The 18,580-nt window shown below is 45.7% G+C and overlaps 1 protein-coding gene across 1 annotated transcript; it reads left to right on the forward strand.

Moving 5' to 3' along the window:
- The first annotated feature begins 9,739 nt into the window (after positions 1-9,739).
- On the forward strand, positions 9,740-17,291 carry KCNJ8 (potassium inwardly rectifying channel subfamily J member 8). Its single transcript, XM_042050945.1, has 3 exons — positions 9,740-10,255; positions 10,493-10,937; positions 14,463-17,291. Exons 2-3 carry the CDS (start codon positions 10,573-10,575, stop codon positions 15,361-15,363), a joined length of 1,266 nt encoding a protein of 421 aa, XP_041906879.1. The 5' UTR covers positions 9,740-10,255; positions 10,493-10,572; the 3' UTR covers positions 15,364-17,291.
- The last annotated feature ends 1,289 nt before the right edge of the window (positions 17,292-18,580 follow it).

Below are 18,580 nucleotides of genomic sequence, written 5' to 3' on the forward strand. Positions count from 1 at the left end.
TGCCTTGAAGCAATAAAAATGTCACTTTATTCAAAGCTACTAAACTTCACACACACACACATGCCCACACAGAGGGAGAAGTTTTTACTTCTTGGGAATTTGGCATTTTCCTTAGACTTTTTATTGACTTCATTTTCCTTTAAAGAGAGCAAAAGAATGCACTGATCTTATAAACTGCATATGTTAATGCTGGATCCAGCAATAAAATCGTGTAGTTTGTCAAGGAAGCAAGAGGTTCCCCAGATGCATTCTGTCCCCAGAGGGAAAAATTAGGAAAAACATCCAAGCCCATAATGCTTGGGGCAATCTGCTGCATTCCAAAGGCATAAACTTTGCTCTCCAAGTTGTAGTGGAGGGGCAGTGAATGAGGGAAAGGAATTTCATCAGGAATAAGGACATTCTTCCTGTCCTTCACTTTCGTAAGCACACTTCAGTTGTGACAAAACTATTTTCAGCACAACGATGGTTTATTCCTACAGTCAGTTCCTAAATCCATATTCATTCTTCCAATTTTCATCAAAGATTCAAATCATACTATGATTATGCATGCTTTGATAGGCTTATAGAGGAATTTTGTACAGTACCTCCAGACTTTGTATTGAAGTTGATCTGAATTTATAAACTTGATATTAGCCAATCCTTTAATCATGTCCACTAAAATATTCTGCTTAAAATGGCATGTGATTAGCCAACCACTAATTTTTTTATATGTCTTTAGTCCTTCAAGTTCTATTTGGGGACAATCTTTATTTTCCTTTACACATTTGTGGCCTACCTCAAAATCAGATCTAGTGCAAGGAGGTGTGATTTTCAAATTATTGCTAGATCCTCAAGAATGCAGGTGAAGTTGGACACATATTTATATCAGGCAGCTTTGCAAAGGCTGCCTGCACCTGACTTTCACATGTGGTTAGATCCTGACCCATGGGCAGTAAACAGCCAAATGGAGTTTCACAGGCATATTTTCAAAGGTACATCTTGAGAGATCAGCTTCACTGGTAATACTCAAGGTCATTCTTACTCACCTACTGCTAAAAAATTTAGGAAGACTTAAGCGCACTTAAGCGTATTTTTAGTGTCATTAAAATAACATAATGCACAGTATTTGCCCCCTCCCCTCATGCCCAAAAATGCAATTAATTTTGGAGAAGTTGTAGGACTTGAAATTGGGATTACGTTTAGTCTGGCAGTGTAAAAATGATACAGTGGTTTATCTTTTTTAATTGGTTTTTGGAGGTTTTTATTTTCTCTGAATTATTGGAAATAAAAGCTGTGTGACACAACTAAACAAAAGAGCTCAGTCTTGAACATTTTATGAGGGGAAGTACTTCTGTGATTTCCCTGTCTACTGCTGTGAAAAAATTTTTGCTCTTTTCTGGATCAATTCCCTATGCTGACCTTTGTCATACAAATAAAATACATTTTTAAAAAGCAGATGCCTGCAGCAGAAGCACATATTGTTATCCAAATTTCACGGCCAAAAGGCCAAAATTATTCTTGATTTAATTTAATTGTCTTCAGGGAAAAGCTAATTGGATTCCCTGCTGTCAAACTTGGTACAAAGATGAAGTACAAAAAGCTTTGTTGAGCTGTGTGTCTCTGGTGGCGATGCAATCCTGATTTATTTTAAGTGGTGCCAACCACTTCAGTGAGATCCCTGTTCCCACCACATTAAAGGGTTGCCACGGGCCTGGGATTGTGTCTTGTAGTACTTAAGAGGGCCAATAATTAGCACCTCTTTTCTCTTAGGTTTTTCCCAGAGCCATTACAGGTGTGAGAAGCATCTTTGCTCACCCACGCCTGTAGAAGTGAACTCTGCTGTTTGAACATGTGGAACAGAAAATCTCTGATGTGGTGAGGAGAACCTCATCATGCTCCAGTTGTTTGGAGGGAGGAGTGCAGGAATATTGGCCCCAGTGTTATATTCACCACGAATGAAGTGTTGGATGACTACTGCAGCGTGTCCCACTGCTGCCCAGCAGGTTTAAAAGCACAATCTCATTTCTAAAGCAATTAATCCTATTCAACACAGACAAATCTTACAAGAGAACATAAACCACCTGCTGCAGACACAGGAGATCTCCTCCTGCTATAGCTGCTGTCCATATGATGGCACAGACTCACCAAGGGCTTAGGCTGAACAGTTTTTGTGTTTCCCACTAAAGGAGGAGGGTGTTTCCAATAGCTGCACAGCTGTTTTGTTACTGAAAAGGGTGCAGAAGGGATGAAATCTTTGAAACAAATTTGTTTTGGTTTCATGTAAAGGTCTAAAATGTGTCCCACTTGGGAGCAGTTTCCTAAGGCTGTGGCATGTGCACAGTAAAGGAAACATTAGCCTGGAGATTTTGCATCTTTGACTCTTTTCACACTGCCTCTTCTGCTGGTAGGCCCTTCTTCTCTTCCACAGACTCCTTGCTCTTTTTTCTTCACCATCTTCTCACATCATAGCCCTCTGAGGCTCCTGCTTTATCTCAGGATGCTCCTCATTCTGCCTGTTCCCTCCCACTCCTTCCCAGTTGAGCTCCATGCCCCCTGCCCCATTTCTTCTCTCACACAGCTCTGCACTCACTCTCCTTTCCCCTTTCCTGTCTTTCTGTCATAACACCCCTGCTCTTCAGGGGGACACTTACTCTAGTGGCATCATGGTTTGGGGTTGGTTTGTTTTTCTAAGCATTAAACTAACCAAGCTTTCATTATTGTGATATTATGCTTCAGAACTATGAAGTTCTTCCTTTTGCAAAGGAGCTTTGAATGTGAACACTGGCTATGTGTAAAATTAACTATGGACAGAGGAAAGTCATCTCTTTGGTAGATCCTAAATAATATTTCTTATTACTGCAGGCTTGGTTCCTATGGTATATCACCGTGTCCCACAGCCATAGGGAGGAGGAGGAGGAGGAGAAGATCGAACAGGCAGGAATTGTGCAGCAAGATTGATTTATTTAATTATTTTACAAACTCTTTTATAGACTTTTTTCTTCATAGTTTAATTGGACAAAGGATCAGCCACCCCTTGGGGTGATTGGCTAAAATCCTAAAACATCCATTGTCAAAATATTTTTCTACTGTACCATAAACAAGACTTTTCAAGGTTGCAGGTGGTTTGGTTGTTTACATAACTGCTACCTCTTCTGTGAGAGAGAAAAGTCTCTCACGGACTTAGAAAATAGCAAGAAAATCCTTGCTAGCAGCATTTTTGTATCTACAATTTCTCATCCCATCTGCATTCATTTTTCTGGTAACTGTTTCTGGAAGAGAAACAGCAAAGTAGAAGGAGTAGATCCCTTGTTGCCAATCATAGAATCACAGAATGGTTTGGGTTTGGAGGGACCTTAAAGCTCCTCTTGTTCCACTCCCTGCCATGGGCAGGGACACCTTCCACTATCCCAGCTTGCTCAGAGCCCCATCCAGCCTGGCCTTGGACACTGCCAGGGATCCAGGGGCAGCTTCTCTGGGCAACATGTGCCAGGGCCTCAGCACCCTCATGGGGAACAATTTCTTCCTCATATGCAATCTAAACCTGCTCTGTGTCAGTGTGAAGCCATTCCCCCTCCTCCTCGCACTGCACTCCCTCACAGAGTCCCTTCCCATCTTTCCTGCAGGTCCCCTTAAAGTACAGAAACTGGCTGTGCAACTGCTTGTGGAGCCACAGCAGTGTTTCTTAACCTTTCGCTTACAACCCATGGGTAACTTTCCTACTCCTTAAGCCGGGTCTAACGGCTGGCACAGATCAAAGTCTACCTTCCTGTTCTGTCGCCGTTCATCACACTCATCAGAGCGCGTAACAGCTCATCCCTGCTTCTTCTAAACTAGAAATATCCCATACAACCTTTACTGAGCCCAAACTTAATCATGCTGGGAAACACTGGCACTTCCCCTGAGCAGTTTGGGATAGCTCTGTTAAGCCAGGGGCATAAGCAAGGCAAATCTGCAGGGAGAGATCTCTGCTTTGTTAGGCCAAGTGATCCACACAAGAAGTATCTCAAGTGTTTGTAAGTTCCAGTCTCACTGCAGACCTGAAAAAGCTCTTTATTTGCAAGAGTGTGCCTGCTTTTCCCAACTGTATCATTCAGCTGAAAGAATATATTCTCCAAAGCTTCTCAAGCACTTGGTCAAGCCCCTTTTAGGTTTGTGTAAACTAGCAGAACACCTCTGCTATAAATTTGTACACCTCCATGCAACTCAGTTAGTACCAACAGGAATATGGCCCAAAGAAGTTTGCATCTCATTATATGTAAAACCTCTGCAAAAAGCAATCATATTGAATTGTGTTTTCTTAAAATATAAATACAATTTTGAATGTGGTCAAGTAGTAAAAACTCCTTGTACAATGAATTGCTTTATTTAATTGATTGTGCTCTTTTTGCTTCCCAAAGCAATGGACTGTTGTGTTTTATTGTATAAAGATGTTAATTCATTCACAGACAGTTCTGCTAATGCATCATGATAAGCTGAAGGAAACCTCACGTGAGCATTTTACACAAGATTTGTAGGTATTTTATCAAATAAATAAGTAGACATATAATGCACTTGAGCCAACAGCTAGCTTTATAAAAAAAGCTGTGGGCAGGGGCCATCTTTTCATTACCATATTTCCATTACCCAGTGTCAGAAGCTGGAGTATGTTCCCCTTGGAAGCACTATAACCCCGTGTCCCCAGTGTGATACTGCCAGTCGAAATCAGCTCTAAAGTATCCACTGAAACCACAGCGCCACTTGTAAAAACCTCTCTGGAGCAATGATTCTCCCATGAGTTGTGATTAAAAGCAAAAATTAACTCAGTATATTTGTATCCTCAAGTAGCATCTTTTGAAAGCCTTATTTAAAATCGAAATATGTTATGTAAATTCTCTGATATGAATTCCATGGTGGCATGTGAAGAACTCCTTAGTTTCTTTGGAAATAAATCCTTTCAGAGGCAAAACTAAGAGACTACTAAGAAAAGTCTGAAAACAAAACTGTAAATCAAATTATTCATTGCCATGCAAACATCCCAATCATTTCCACATTGGTTTTTTACTGCTCTGTTTTTTCTCCACTAGAATTGACCTCTGTGCAGAACTGTGGGGAAAGACTATCAGGTATTCAAATTATCAAAAAAACTGTCCTGAAGCAGAAGTTCTCTGACTCGTACAAATTAGCAACTTGCTGATGCTGTCTTGGCAGGACAGCTTAAAGCATTGGCTTGAATGAAGCTAAGAAGCTTCCAAGTGTACTCTGTCAAGAGAAGAGAGATTTTTAGAAAATCTTATTTACTACAGTTACTAATAATTATTCACTATTGACAGCATTCGTCTGCTGCTAGGTACTACCCATGCAAACAGAACAGACATTCCTGGCAGGGGCTGCTCATTTCTTTAATATAATAAACCACATTCTGAACACTATAAACAAGCAGTCATTTAAAAAATATTTTCAATTGGTTTCTGTTAGGTGTAATTGTCATTCATCACGTGCTTGTCATAGAACACGGGGATTTTCATCCCAAGAACTGCTGTATAATAATGCAGCATTCAGCTCACAACACCACACTGCACATTTCAGTGGCCACTGCATTCATTCCCATGTATGTATATTAGTCTGCTTTATACATAAATACATTACATGGTTATACAACCTTTGGATTAAAGGTATAAGTAAGTAATGAACAGTCCCAGCTAGGACTGCCCAAAAGAGTTCCACATAGCTATTCTCATGACATTTCTTAACTCTCCCTTTAATTTACTTCAGGATTTTCGGGCTATATCCATAAATATCACTTCCAACGTGCAGTAAAATATTTAACCATGTAACTAAGGAACTAATGCAGCTTCGTGTAAATGACATGGTCCAGATCTACCACCCTTCAGGATCACAGCCACAGATGCCCCAAGGCAGCATATTCTTGCTTATTTAATGGTTATATGTGTTTTTATTCTACCAGGCACATTAGGCCCTTACTCTTTCAGCAATATGACCATTAGACTTCTCTGTCAGAGGCAGGAAGGTTGGAGTCTAAGAATCTCTGGGTACTGTGGCTGAATTATTCAGGTTTGGGGCCATCTGCTTCTTCAGGTCCCAGCACAGCATCTGAGATTTGAGGGCTTGGAGGTGCCAGATATTCCGTGATAAGGTCTGAATTTGAGAATGGCATCTCCCTTCTGTCACTGGCACAATCTTAATTTAACCCTGGAAAAGCCAGTGAGCCAGAGAGGAGAAGAACATAACGGACACCACACTCTAGGAACACAGCTAGAGACTCACTGTAGCCATGTTCAACCCACCTAGAAACTGATTTACAACCATCCTGTAACTTATGGCATGGAGAGGCAAGGAAACAACCCCAAACTGGGGTTGCTTTTCCCAGAGCCTTAGGATAAACTCCAGGAAAAGGTATGTAATGAACAAACTTCACTATGCAACTTACATTGGACCAGGGGCACTAGTCACATGTATTCTGATGATAAAAACTATTTTTGTCCTGCTGCTCTTGCATGAAACAGGAGGAGAAAAAAAGAGCTGGTTCAGGGTAACAGATGCCCTTAGTTTGCAGTTTCTGCTCTTTCATGTTTGATGGATGTCCTGCCAGCTCATGTAGGGAAGAGTTCACCCACGCTATCCGAATATGGCTTATCAGCTTTGTGTCTCTGTGGAAGCCTCTAAGTGCATGACATCTCTGGACGCCTGCAAAGTCATCCTATCTCTAAGCTAAGATTAGAATTTCAAACAAAACTTATTACGAAGCAGGATTTTCTGAAAGGGCTGGACATGGCTATAATGGGGAAATTTCAGATTCATGTCTAAGCGCATTATTTAATCCTGTTTTTTAGATAGGCATAGTTGTAAAGTGATATTTACCATAATATCACTAATGCTTGTGGGTGTAGGGGAATGAAACAGCAAGAAGGAGACACATGAAGGGCCTTAAGAAAACTGGACCTAAAACTGTCATCAATTCTGAGCATTTTTTTCCTGAAAAGGCTGTGTTCACAACACTCAGACACCATGTTCCTTACCAAACGGGTTAGGAGACGTTTTAGGAGATTTTCCCAGCTATTACTTGAATCTCAGACTCAAGTGTGCATGTGGCAACCAAACAAGTATTTAAAAGGTCAGAGGGGACGGGTTTTAGTAGCTGTCACTCCCCAGAGCATATTCATACACTGGAACTTAGGGAAATGGATGCTGTGCTCAGAATCATGTCTGGAGCTCTTGATCCTCACATCCCTGTGGTCATGGCCCAGCAGGCTTCCTCAAAACTATAATCTCCAGTAAAAGTGAGGAGGAAGGCATCTCTTCCAGTATAGAACAGGCAGAGAGGAAAAGATGGGATTTTATGAACACTTTTCCTGCACTGTATGATGGTGGGTGAAAGGATCAGTAACTTCTGTTCAGTCACACTGGGGCTGTGCCAGGACTATTTGTGTGTGTTTGATGGATCCCTTCCTATCTCAGCTACAAAAATTCCAGCCTCTGCAGGGTGCCCAGTGAAGGGGGAGGAAACCTCCAGCAGGTTAGTGGGGAACATGTGGGGCTGAGAGCTCACAGGGGACTCCTGACAGTGCCAGTGCTGGCAGCAGTTTCTGTTCCACTTCAGTAGATTGAGGAGTGTTACTCCTTGCTCCCACCTGCCCTCAAAGATGGGTTTAACCCATTTTTTCAAACTACCTGCTAATCCACACTCTAACTTAGTGTCACACAGTTGCACTCACTACCAGCAGAGATGGGGTGGGGAGCACAGCAGCAGCTGAGGGGCTGAGCGAGAAGGGGATGGGGTCAAAACCAGCCACACATGGGTTATGCTCTGAGGTGGCAAGTAAATAAAGCAACATTTCTTTCTGTGCTCCTGCTTATAAAGCTGTGGCTTTCAAGAGCTTCAGAGGAAACTGTGTGACCGGGCAAGTGGCATGAGCCAATCTGTGTCAGAAGCAAAGTCATACAATTCAAGGATCTCATGGAGAAGTGAGGGGTGGGGAGTGCTCCATGCAGTTCCCAGACAGTTATCTTGAGTTGCATCTAGCAGCCGTACTGGGGAACAACAATCTTGTTTCTATCCCTAGAACAGAACAAATACTTCACAGGAGCTAAAAGGGAGAAGGGCAGAGGAAAAGAATAAGGAAAAGGGAAAAAGGAAAAGGGAACATTTTTTTTCATGTGTATTAAACCAGTTATTTCCAATAGTTACATCCAAGTGAGATGCACTTTTGGAGACTGCATGAAACAAATGAGTCAGCCCCTCTAGAGCTGTCTCTGCCACCCCATTTGTAGCAGGATCGTTTCCCAAGTTCTCCAAGCCCGGCCCACAAAGTGCCACACACCAACAATGCTAACCCTGCAGATACCCACCCAAGTGACTTTATGTGTTTGTACTCAGAGTCTGGTTAGAATCTAAACATATTTGGCTTAGACCCTGATTTTTCAGCTTCCCATCTGCCTAAAGTTAATTTCACACACAAATACTTAGCTAATTGCCTAATATGACTGGAGCTTTGCATCTGTCTCTCCTCTGGCTACCAGGTATGTGGTATTAGCAAAGGCCAGTGCTGGAGAAGTTTCCAGGAACCACTCATCTATTTAAAGTTGAGCACGTGCATGTGTTCAGCAGGGTGGATATCTTCAAGCTGAAGATTACACTGCCTGTCAAAGGTGCCTTCTCAGTTTTTCCAAGCCTGAACATGCTTAAAACCTTCCTGATTGCAACAGGCCTGTCAAGCAGTTCCCTAGTTTACAGAGAGGAGTGAGGTATTTTGTTCTGTATAAATTTTATACCCTACAGGTGATTCACTTGAGTGGTACACAGAAAAGTTTGGAACCTCCCTACCATACACACACACACTCACACTCCTTGGATTTGCGGTTAATCTGACACAATCTCTGCACTTGGCTTCATTAAAATCTAAATTTAGATATTTTCATAAAGTTGATGTACTGTTTATTCTTCCTATTACAAACCCTAAGACCTCAGGACAAAAAAAAACAAAAAAAAAAAAAACAAAAAAAACCCAACAAAAAACCTGCAATTTCCAAGAATGCAAGTTTCCATTAAACACAAGGGCCAAAACTGTAAACCTCAACCAGTGGGAAAGAGAAATAACTTCAGTGATTTCACTGGGGAGGTGGGGGAGAGGTTGTCATTGTGCATAATTCCTCCTATACCCATCCCAAATACAAGCCTCCATCTGCCGGTGCCCATTCCCCAGCTGAACATTACAATGGGCCTGATGCGACCCGTGAAAAGAAATGTCTTTCCTCCTTTTCTTGCAGAGACAGGTAATTAAGTTTGTCCAAAGCTGCAAAGGTCATGAGATTCTGGCTTTGGTCCCCCAAACACTTACGCACAAGCCTCGTTTTCTCTGTCTCAGCCAGATTCGAGGGAAGATAAAGCCAGCGCAACTCCTGGCTTGCCAGTGGAAGCAGGCAGGCGCGCAGCTTTGTATACCCAGCGAAATGGCACAGACCACCAGCGTTAGCACCTTGCCCCGCTGCTAAATGGGCCGGAACCTGCCTAAAAGCCCCGAACCCATCGGCCACAGGCACCGCACAGCGAAGGGAGCTGTGAGCCCGTGCTCCGCATCCCGACCGCGGTTCCCCGCCCCGGCTCCGCATCCCGAGCGAGCCCCGCACCCCGAGCGAGCCCCGCATCCCCAGTCCGACTCCCGCCCGGCCCCTCCGCGCATCCCCCCCGAGCCCCGCCCCGCTCCGCCCGGACCCCCCCGCTCCGCCCGGCCCGCTCCGCCCGGGCCGGCCGCGTCCCGCCCCGTTCTGCGGTGAGTGGCGGCGGGGCCGGGGGGGTCCCTGCGAGGCGCCGGGGGTCAGGCAGCCCTGCCCTCCCCCGGTGGGACGGGCCAGCCGCCGGGGAGCCGGGCTTTCCGTGGGTTTGTTCTGTCACCCGTTTGGGGACAAAGTTTGGAAATAAAGGGAGGGTTTCCCCGCCTGATCCCGGAAGGGAAGGAGAGCTGCGAGGGAAAATGCGACCGCTTGCTCTGTGGAGTCCCGTTCCCTGCCTGCCGCACCTCCAGCTCAGCCCCTTCTTGTGATGCTGTCGGGGGACGGGGCAGGGGCTCCCGGCGGGCTGCTGGATGCGCTGCGGGGCTGCAGCCGTAAGGAAGGAGTTTCCACACTCTCTCCGCAGACTAACTTCGGCTCAAACCACAGACATCTGATTCTTCAGGTCCTGAAGGATGCGAATAACTTAGTGCTTCGTGTTCCGGTACCCATCTGAGCATTGCTGTCTCCCGGAGAAACAGCCTGCGGAACCGACCTGGTGTCTGTCACGGTACTTTACACCGACTTTGTGAGACTGCTTTGCAGCCTCCCTTCCTGCAAGGAGTCTCCTAATAGCATCTTTCATTTCTGCTACGAGCTGATACTGACTGCTCATATAAAAACGATGGTCTGAGAGAGGGAGGGCACTGTAGAACCAGCATTTAATGTAGGGGGGTTTGGCAGGGGGTACCTAATCGGGACTTCTTGCACAGGTGACAACTCTGACCAGGCTCTCTCTATTTTGCAGGGTAAAGCGAGCCCCGCGGCGACTTGCTAGAGGGACCGTCCTCCATTTCGCATTGCTGAGTGGACTATGGTGGCAGGAAGATGTTGGCTCGCAAGAGTATCATCCCTGAAGAGTATGTGCTGGCACGGATCGCTGCCGAGAACCTGCGCAAGCCGCGCATCCGCGACCGGCCACGCAAAGCCCGCTTCATCGCCAAGAATGGCGCGTGCAACTTGGCCCACAAGAACATCCGTGAGCAGGGGCGATTCCTGCAGGACATCTTCACCACCCTGGTGGACCTGAAGTGGCGTCACACGCTGGTCATCTTTACCATGTCCTTCCTGTGCAGCTGGCTGCTCTTTGCCATGATGTGGTGGCTGGTGGCTTTTGCCCACGGCGACATGGACCCGAGCACGGAAAACACTTTGAACAGCACGAAGTGGACACCGTGCGTGACGTGTGTCAGGTAAAGTAGAGTTTGGTGGGATGAAGGACGGGGAGGGACAGAGCTGCCTGCTGTCCTGGCGTTGTCTGAAGCGCAGCTTTTGGTTTACATGAACCGTTATGTTTGGTTGAGACAGTTGAAAAGTGCAGTGTTTTCCTCTAGATTGCGTAAACTCAGCAAGCCTCCCGGGCTTGGAAAATACTGTACTGTAGATGTCTTTGATTCCTTACAGGATCTGAAAGAGAGGGAGACCTGCTGCTTTTCATGTGTCTCCACACTCTGTGGGTAACTCGATTGCCTGTCGAGATAAGAGCCTGCTGCAAGAGTGGGTATGTGTTATATGTATTGTAACGTTGTCTACGGCAGCGGGAGCATCCCCAGCGCCACGCCAGCGAGAGGTGCTCCCTCCAGAGCAGTTCCCGTGAGGCAGGGAACCAGCCCTGGGTGTCACGCAGGGCACCAGCCACAGGTGCCAGGAAATGTGTCACTTAGGGCAAAACTAGGTGCGTTTCAAGATGAATCCCATGAGACTCTTAAATATGCGAGGCTTCAAAATACCTTGGTGAAGCCACAGGCCAGCAGTTTGACAGAGGAGCACTTTCCACACTGTGCATGATGTGTCAGACAGTGAAAGCTTAAGGGATGACTGGATTAAATGTCACCTGTTGAAGTATTTTACTCTCCGTCCCCAAAGCCACAACAGTTGTCAAGGCTCTGATAAGCTGACACAAACATACATGGAAGAGAAGACTGTGAATTGCAGGTGGGGTAAGCCATAAGATCACTTCAGGATCTCATCAATTAAATCTGCCTTTGTAGCACTAGGTTTTTAGGTAGAAAAGTCCTGGTTCTCTACCACCAGACTGCCCCAGATCATCTGCCTTTACACATTGCAGTGCTGTGAGGGTCTGGGGGCTGCAGAGTGCTCTGAGACGTCAGAGAATCCACTTCTCTTCTCTTCTTTCCCACACAAAGTTTTGAGGCAACTCATCAAGTCTGAAGGGACATTGTATCTGGCCCATGAGGTAGCAGGCATTTAATTCTCCCTTTGTTTTGACACTTCTTTTGCTAAATGGAGATTTTCCGAGGTAAAATAAGAGGAGATTTTTCCAAGCTAACCTTCACTAGGTTGGGGGGAATTGGAGCAGGGGTTGCTGTTTTATTTCTTCTCCAATGCCTGGCCACAAGCAGTTTCCTCTGAAATGAGATGTCATGACCCAGCTTGCGCCCGCAGGAGCGTTACCCCTGGCATTTCTGGGATTTGTGGGATCTGTCCAACCGGAACTAGCAAACAGCTACAACCCTGCAGCTCGTCAGGGTCAGCTGAGGGGACATCCCTGCACGTGGCTGGTGGCTCCCTTGGTGTGGCTGCTGGGTCACCCCACAGGTCCTGAGCTGGGGGCCAGGGGCTTCATGCCACTGGGGCCAGGCACATCCACAGCCAGGACTCTGCCCCTATTCCCTCCCCGTAGCTACCTGTGGCTCTTCCAGGATGTCTGCTGGGAAGCACAGTGAATGAGTCAATAGAAATTCTGGTTTAGCCCATGCCAAAGAACACACACCCCTCCCTCATGGGGTGTTCAGGCAGCAGCTGCTCCAGTCCAATGTCCAAGCCATGGGAAATCTTTTCCTTTCCTAGGGAAATCTGGCTACCACTTTGGCCAAAGTCATGAAGTAATGATGTGATTGCTGACATCTTTAAGAATGGCAAGGTTTTGGGTGTAAAATATCTTTAGTATTGCAATGCCAGAATCATGGCAAATTGTTTTTAAGCTACTCCCCTGAGATTTAGGCCCACAGATATTTCAGGAGAGCTTTCTTGGGTAAATGCCATTACATATTTATGGGAAAACCTGGCTTTGGAAATTTTAACCAGTGCCTAGAGCTTGCACAGCACTTTCATTTTACAAAGTACTGCAGGAATTTCTAAGCCTCACAGCTCTTTGCCACAGAAAGCAAACATTATCCAAAAAGGAAAGCTGTTACACAGCTCTGGGGGGAAGGACCTGGGAACAGTGTGATTTGCACTTACTCTCTCCCGTTTCACATGGTCAAAATGCTTTACAAACTTGCTCTTTCACTTACTTCCACTGTTAAAAACGTGGATTTCTTTCTTTTTTTCTTTTTTTTTTTTTTTTTGAAAGAAATAATATTGCTAAGGGAAGTCAGGTTATTTACTGGATGGATTTTTAAGCTGAATTAAGCTGAATGAAGTTTAATCCAGAAGCTTCATTCTGCATGTAAATGAATATTCATGAACACAAGAAATCATTCCATGGATTCTATTAATTAACTCCTTCATCTCTGATTTCTTCAGAGTGAAATACAAAAATAACCCCCCTCAATACAAAGGAACTTATTAATGATTAAGGAAAATAGCAAAGGCAAAAGAAAAGAGTTATTTCAAAGATATCTGTGCAGAGACTGGCTGGTTTTCTGAAAGATAGACTTTCTCATTGCACAGAAAATTATCCCTAGTATTGCCTATGCTACTTGAATGTGTCCTTGATATACCAGTGAAAATATGGCTAGTAAATAAAAAAAAATTAAAAGCAGATTAATTGAAAAGCAGAGCAAACCAAATGAATGATTAAGACCTATCTTCATGGGCAGGATATATTTTCCAGGTATATCCCTGTTAAACATTGGGATGCTTCAGATTTATTGGATTGTGCTTGAAGGATGTATCTAGAAGGAATAAAGGAATAAATAAATATAAAAGGAAGTTAAGGACCCTGATATATACAGGGGATATGACTTTGTGGCTACTATAAAGTATTTTGGGAAGTTTGTGGACAGCATTTTCTGACATCCAGCACCATAGCATTTTAGGGTATTTAACTTAACCCACACTTCTACATCCCACTTCTGTGTTGACATTTTCCAGCTGGTCTTTCCCTGGCAGTGAGCTAAACCCAAGCCCTGGGTCACAGGGCTGTGCTGCTGCCAGGGTGTACAGGGGGTACCCTGGGGGCCACTGGCCTCTCTCTGCAGCCTCATCCTGTTCAGTCACAAGATGAGCAAGGGTTTGGGAAGCGTCACAAATCTGGGAAAGCCCCATTCCCCTCCCTCCGCAGGAAATTTTGGGTCACAGTTCAGGTAGCATGAGTGAAATGCTGCAGTTTTCCCTGTTTCCTTTCCCTGCATAGGCTGGTGGAAGGATCTCAGTGTGCCAGCTGACTGCCCACTCTTGCCAAAACCACCTCTCTCCACCAAGAGCTTCATGGGATGGAGAAGGTGGAAAGCCCAGCTGTTCCAGAGCTGTTCACTAAGCCAGTGGGCAGCCTGTGCTCCTGGACAGAGATTCCCTGAGCAGCTCAGGGTCACCCAGATGGTCTTTGAGGAGCTCAGGCATCAGACACCACACCAGCCACACAAATCTAAGCCACCTAGCATGCAGTGCTTTGGCTGGTGTTAACAGAAGGCTTATGTGTACTAGAACCATACAAATAGGTCCTTAAGTTTGTTTCTGGAAGTACGTGTTAACAGCTTCTTAGTCTGTGCTACATGTCCTGAGAGTTAACTGGGTGCAATCTTCCCCTACAGGTCCTTCACCTCCGCTTTCCTCTTCTCCATCGAAGTTCAGGTGACCATTGGCTTTGGGGGCAGGATGATGACCGAGGAGTGTCCCCTGGCCATCACGGTCTTGATCCTGCAGAACATTGTGGGGCTGATCATCAACGCTGTCATGCTGGGCTGCATATTCATGAAGACGGCACAGGCTCACCGGCGGGCCGAGACGCTGATCTTCAGCCGGCAGGCGGTCATTGCCGTCCGCAATGGCAAGCTCTGCTTCATGTTCCGGGTGGGGGACCTGAGGAAGAGCATGATCATCAGCGCCTCGGTGAGAATCCAGGTCGTGAGGAAGACCACGACCCCTGAAGGAGAAGTCATACCCATTCACCAAGTGGATATCCCCGTGGATAACCCCATTGAAAGCAACAACATTTTCCTGGTGGCTCCCTTGATCATTTGTCACGTCATAGACAAGCGGAGTCCTCTTTATGACATATCCGCTTCTGACCTGGCGCTCCAGGACCTGGAGCTCATCGTGATACTGGAAGGGGTTGTAGAAACCACCGGCATCACAACACAGGCGAGAACCTCCTACGTGGCAGAGGAGATCCTGTGGGGTCACCGCTTTGTGCCCATCGTCACCGAGGAGGAAGGCGTGTATGCCGTTGACTACTCCAAGTTCGGCAACACCGTCAAAGTGGCTGCACCACGCTGCAGTGCCCGGGAGCTCGATGAGAAGCCCTCCATCCTCATCCAGACCCTGCAGAAGAGCGAGCTGTCCCACCAAAACTCGCTGAGAAAGCGCAACTCCATGAGGAGAAACAACTCCATTCGGAGGAGCAACTCCATGCGGAGAACCAACTCCTCGCTCATCGTGCCCAAAGTGCAGTTTATCACGCCCGAGGGGAGCCAGAGTGCCTCAGAAACGTGATGCACAGCTTCGTGCCATGGCACTGGCTTTGGAAGGAGGAGGCATCTGAGGTATTTTGCTTCAATTTCCTTTTACTTAAGAAACCAAGAACACGATGCAGAAGAGAACCATGCAAGAACTATTTATTCCATTACTTACTGAAAGCACCCCCTAATGGCATTAGAAAACACCTTAGCACTTAGTGTATGAATTAATAAAAAATGGCACGTACACTAAAGAAAACACACTTCACTCATGTAATATAATGTGTATTTATACTTGTTTTAATGGCATGCTGATTTTTTTAATCATATTTTTCCTATCAAGAGTCTCTTTCTTCTGCTGGCTGTCACAAAATGTGGGGCTTTCCTATGTAAGTGAGTGCTTTCACGAAACTTCTGCATTCAACAGCTCCCATGGATTTTGTGCATGACATTTGGATGTTGACCTGTTTGTGTGAATTCCTTGTTCTCTTAAAAGGAATAGCTAAATTCATCAAGGATTTCACTGGAGAAGAGCCACCATTTTACCTTTGGTTTTCCAGGCTTTTTCTTTTCTGTTGGTTTGTGGCAAGGGCATTATGAGAGCAAATTCAGGTCAGGTGGAGTGACCTGTCCACCCCACAGGAAAACTGGTGCCACTCCAGGCAGGAAAACCAGCGAAACAGCTAAGTGCTGCTCTTCTTCTCAGAGTGAGATACTTGGCTGCAGGACAACACACATCTTAGAGTAGCTGTAGCCCAAACTGAGAAATTCCAGTCCTCCTGGCTGCCACCTGGGCATGTGTTTCGCTGAAATTATTCAAGCTGGAAAAAGCAGATGCCTCTTTAACATTCTCATCACGTTGGAAGACCAAATCCTGTTTCGCTTTCTCCGATAGATTCCTACATGGAAGGAAACACGTGTACTTGCTTCACTTACTTTTCATAGGATTAAGTCTGCTTGCTCCAGCAGAAGGTTATTTTTTCCCAGTGGGAACTCATGAATGGGAATGAGAGGGAAGCCTGCCAATAATACTAGAGATAGCATTTTCAAAACTATCTGAATGGTTTTCAGGGGCACTTGGGTGCTGCTGCTGAATTCCTGTTTTTTAGCAGTGCCTCACCTGTGTTTTTATATAATCTGGCATTGAGAATTGGTGGGAAGCAGCTTTTCTCTTCAAATTAAGATGGGCATTTGTTACCTGGAGTCTTCCCAAAAATGTCATCCCAAGTTTTTCTACAAGAATACATAAAAATAAGGCAACTAATTCTGTCACATTTGGTAACCTAAATTAATACATGTTTGTTTCCTGAATAAGCATAACTATGGACAAGTTCCTGTTCAAATCTCTTGCTGAAATTGTCTTACGTCTGTGGCTCGAGAGAAGTACTATCTTTTTTCTGACCTTCCAAGCCACTCAACCATTTAAATACTTTCGGAATTTTAATTGTTTCCTTTTTCCTGTAAGGTGAAATAGTCAAAAGCAATGCTGGATTCTAATTCTCTTTGGAAATAGCACATCAGCAGTTGTTGGATGGATGGTTTCAGGCTTCATGAGGCGTTGGGTGGTGGCAGGGAGGGGCATTGCTCTGAGGTGTGGACTCTCTGCATTCGGAACAGGTGTTCTCCAGAACAAAAACTCTGACAAAATACTTCATCTGAAGCAGCAGAGGAAACTGAAGTTTCTGCTAAAAGCATTCATTCCCTGGCCTGCCCATTAATGTTCTGGAAAGGTGGATGGTGAACATCTGGAGGAATTAATCTGTCTGTTGTGTGTCCAAACAATGATCAGCTGCAGCTTCCAAGAAGAGTCAGAGGGAAGCACATACAATTTGTCTCTGTCCTCCATTTCCAGGGCTGTGAATTTCTCTGAGACTGGCTGTTGGATACATGGTTAAGTCAGATGCTGTGCAAAAGCAGGTTTTATACAAAATAATAATAATAATAATAAAAAAAAAGTTGCAATAATGTCTTGGTTTGAAAGACAGGTATCTGCCAAGGAAGGCGGGAATTTCCCTTGGAATGGAAAAAATATGACCCCCCTTCCCTCTGAATTATTATAACTTTGAAATTAAGGGGCTTTCAGGCAAAGATATGGGAAAAGGAATAACAGTTCTTTACTAGTATGTATACCAAGGCAAACAAACAGCACCACTGGCAGCAGCAGCAAACAGAACCAGAACCCAGTCCATCCCTTCTCGGCTGTCGGGCCCTTTCCCCTCGGTGCAGTTCCGCTCGCAGCCGGCAGGGGCGCTGCTGGCTCCCGGCCGGGCAGGGCAGCTGCGATGGTTCCCCCGCACCTGCAGGGGGCGCTGTGGCGCCAGCTCAGCCGCGTCTCCCTCATGCGGTAATGGCGGGCGGGCTGGATGGCGAAAGGGGTGCAGCAGGAACCTCGGAGCAGCGGCTGGGATGGCAGGAAGACCCCAGAGTAGTAAAGGAAATGTATCAGAAGCTCCGCAGCTGTAGGAGGAGCTGTTGGGTCCCGGCAGGCAGGGGGTGTGGGTTAGGGTGTAGCGAAAACAGCCTGAGGCAGCGGCAGAAAGCAGCGGAGCTGGACAGTGGCGGCCGGGCTTCTTCATAGCAGCTGCTGCACGCAGCCGGGGAGATGCACCCCCCGGGAAGGGGGAGGCGGTAGGGGTCCTGGGTTTTTCCCCTGAGGCACCCAAGTAGATGGTGAGGGATAGGGTGTTGATAAGGTCCCAGTCCAACAGCTGCTCTAACGAGCAAAGGCTCACCCACAGTAGGAGAAGCAATGGGAGGACAAAAGCTCCGTAGTTGCAGTGAATCCTCTGGGCAGCGACCGCATACCGGCTGTGCCTCCTCTGATGCCGAAAGAGAGAGAGCGAGAGGAGCCGAGCCCAGGCCCTCACCACCTGGCCAAAATCTCACAGTATCTTTGCCCTTCCAAAGAGAAAACCTCCCAGGTAAGAGAGTAGCCAGCTGCACCCTTCACCTACCTTGGCCATTTCTTTTGCCTCTCATAAGTACAGGTCGTTATTGTCTTTTAGCAACAGATGTGACAAAATTCCATGAGAGAAAGAAACAAAATGAAAAATCCTAACCTCCAACGATTTCTTCTGTCTCTGATTTTTCCCTGTTCCTTTCCTTTTTTTCTCTTTGCATTCTTCATTCATTCTTCTATACTCTTGGACCTTCCTGTATCCCAGCCTTTTCCATGGTCCTTTTGAATAATAATTTTATGTTACCTCATTATTCTCTCAGTATTTCAAATGAGCTTTTTTTTTTTGCCCAGAACC

Source organism: Corvus kubaryi, unplaced genomic scaffold (genome assembly GCF_017639235.1).
Source record: "Corvus kubaryi isolate FWS band 111438036 unplaced genomic scaffold, C.kubaryi_AGA036_p1.0 74, whole genome shotgun sequence".
NCBI lineage: Eukaryota > Metazoa > Chordata > Aves > Passeriformes > Corvidae > Corvus > Corvus kubaryi.

Excerpts from the sequence above, each read along its gene's own strand:
- KCNJ8 (XM_042050945.1), top strand. The coding sequence starts at position 10,573 with ATGTTGGCTCGCAAGAGTATCATCCCTGAAGAGTATGTGCTGGCACGG. Across the intron at positions 10,938-14,462 it reads CCGTGCGTGACGTGTGTCAG|GTCCTTCACCTCCGCTTTCC; the intron begins GTAAAGTAGAGT and ends CTTCCCCTACAG.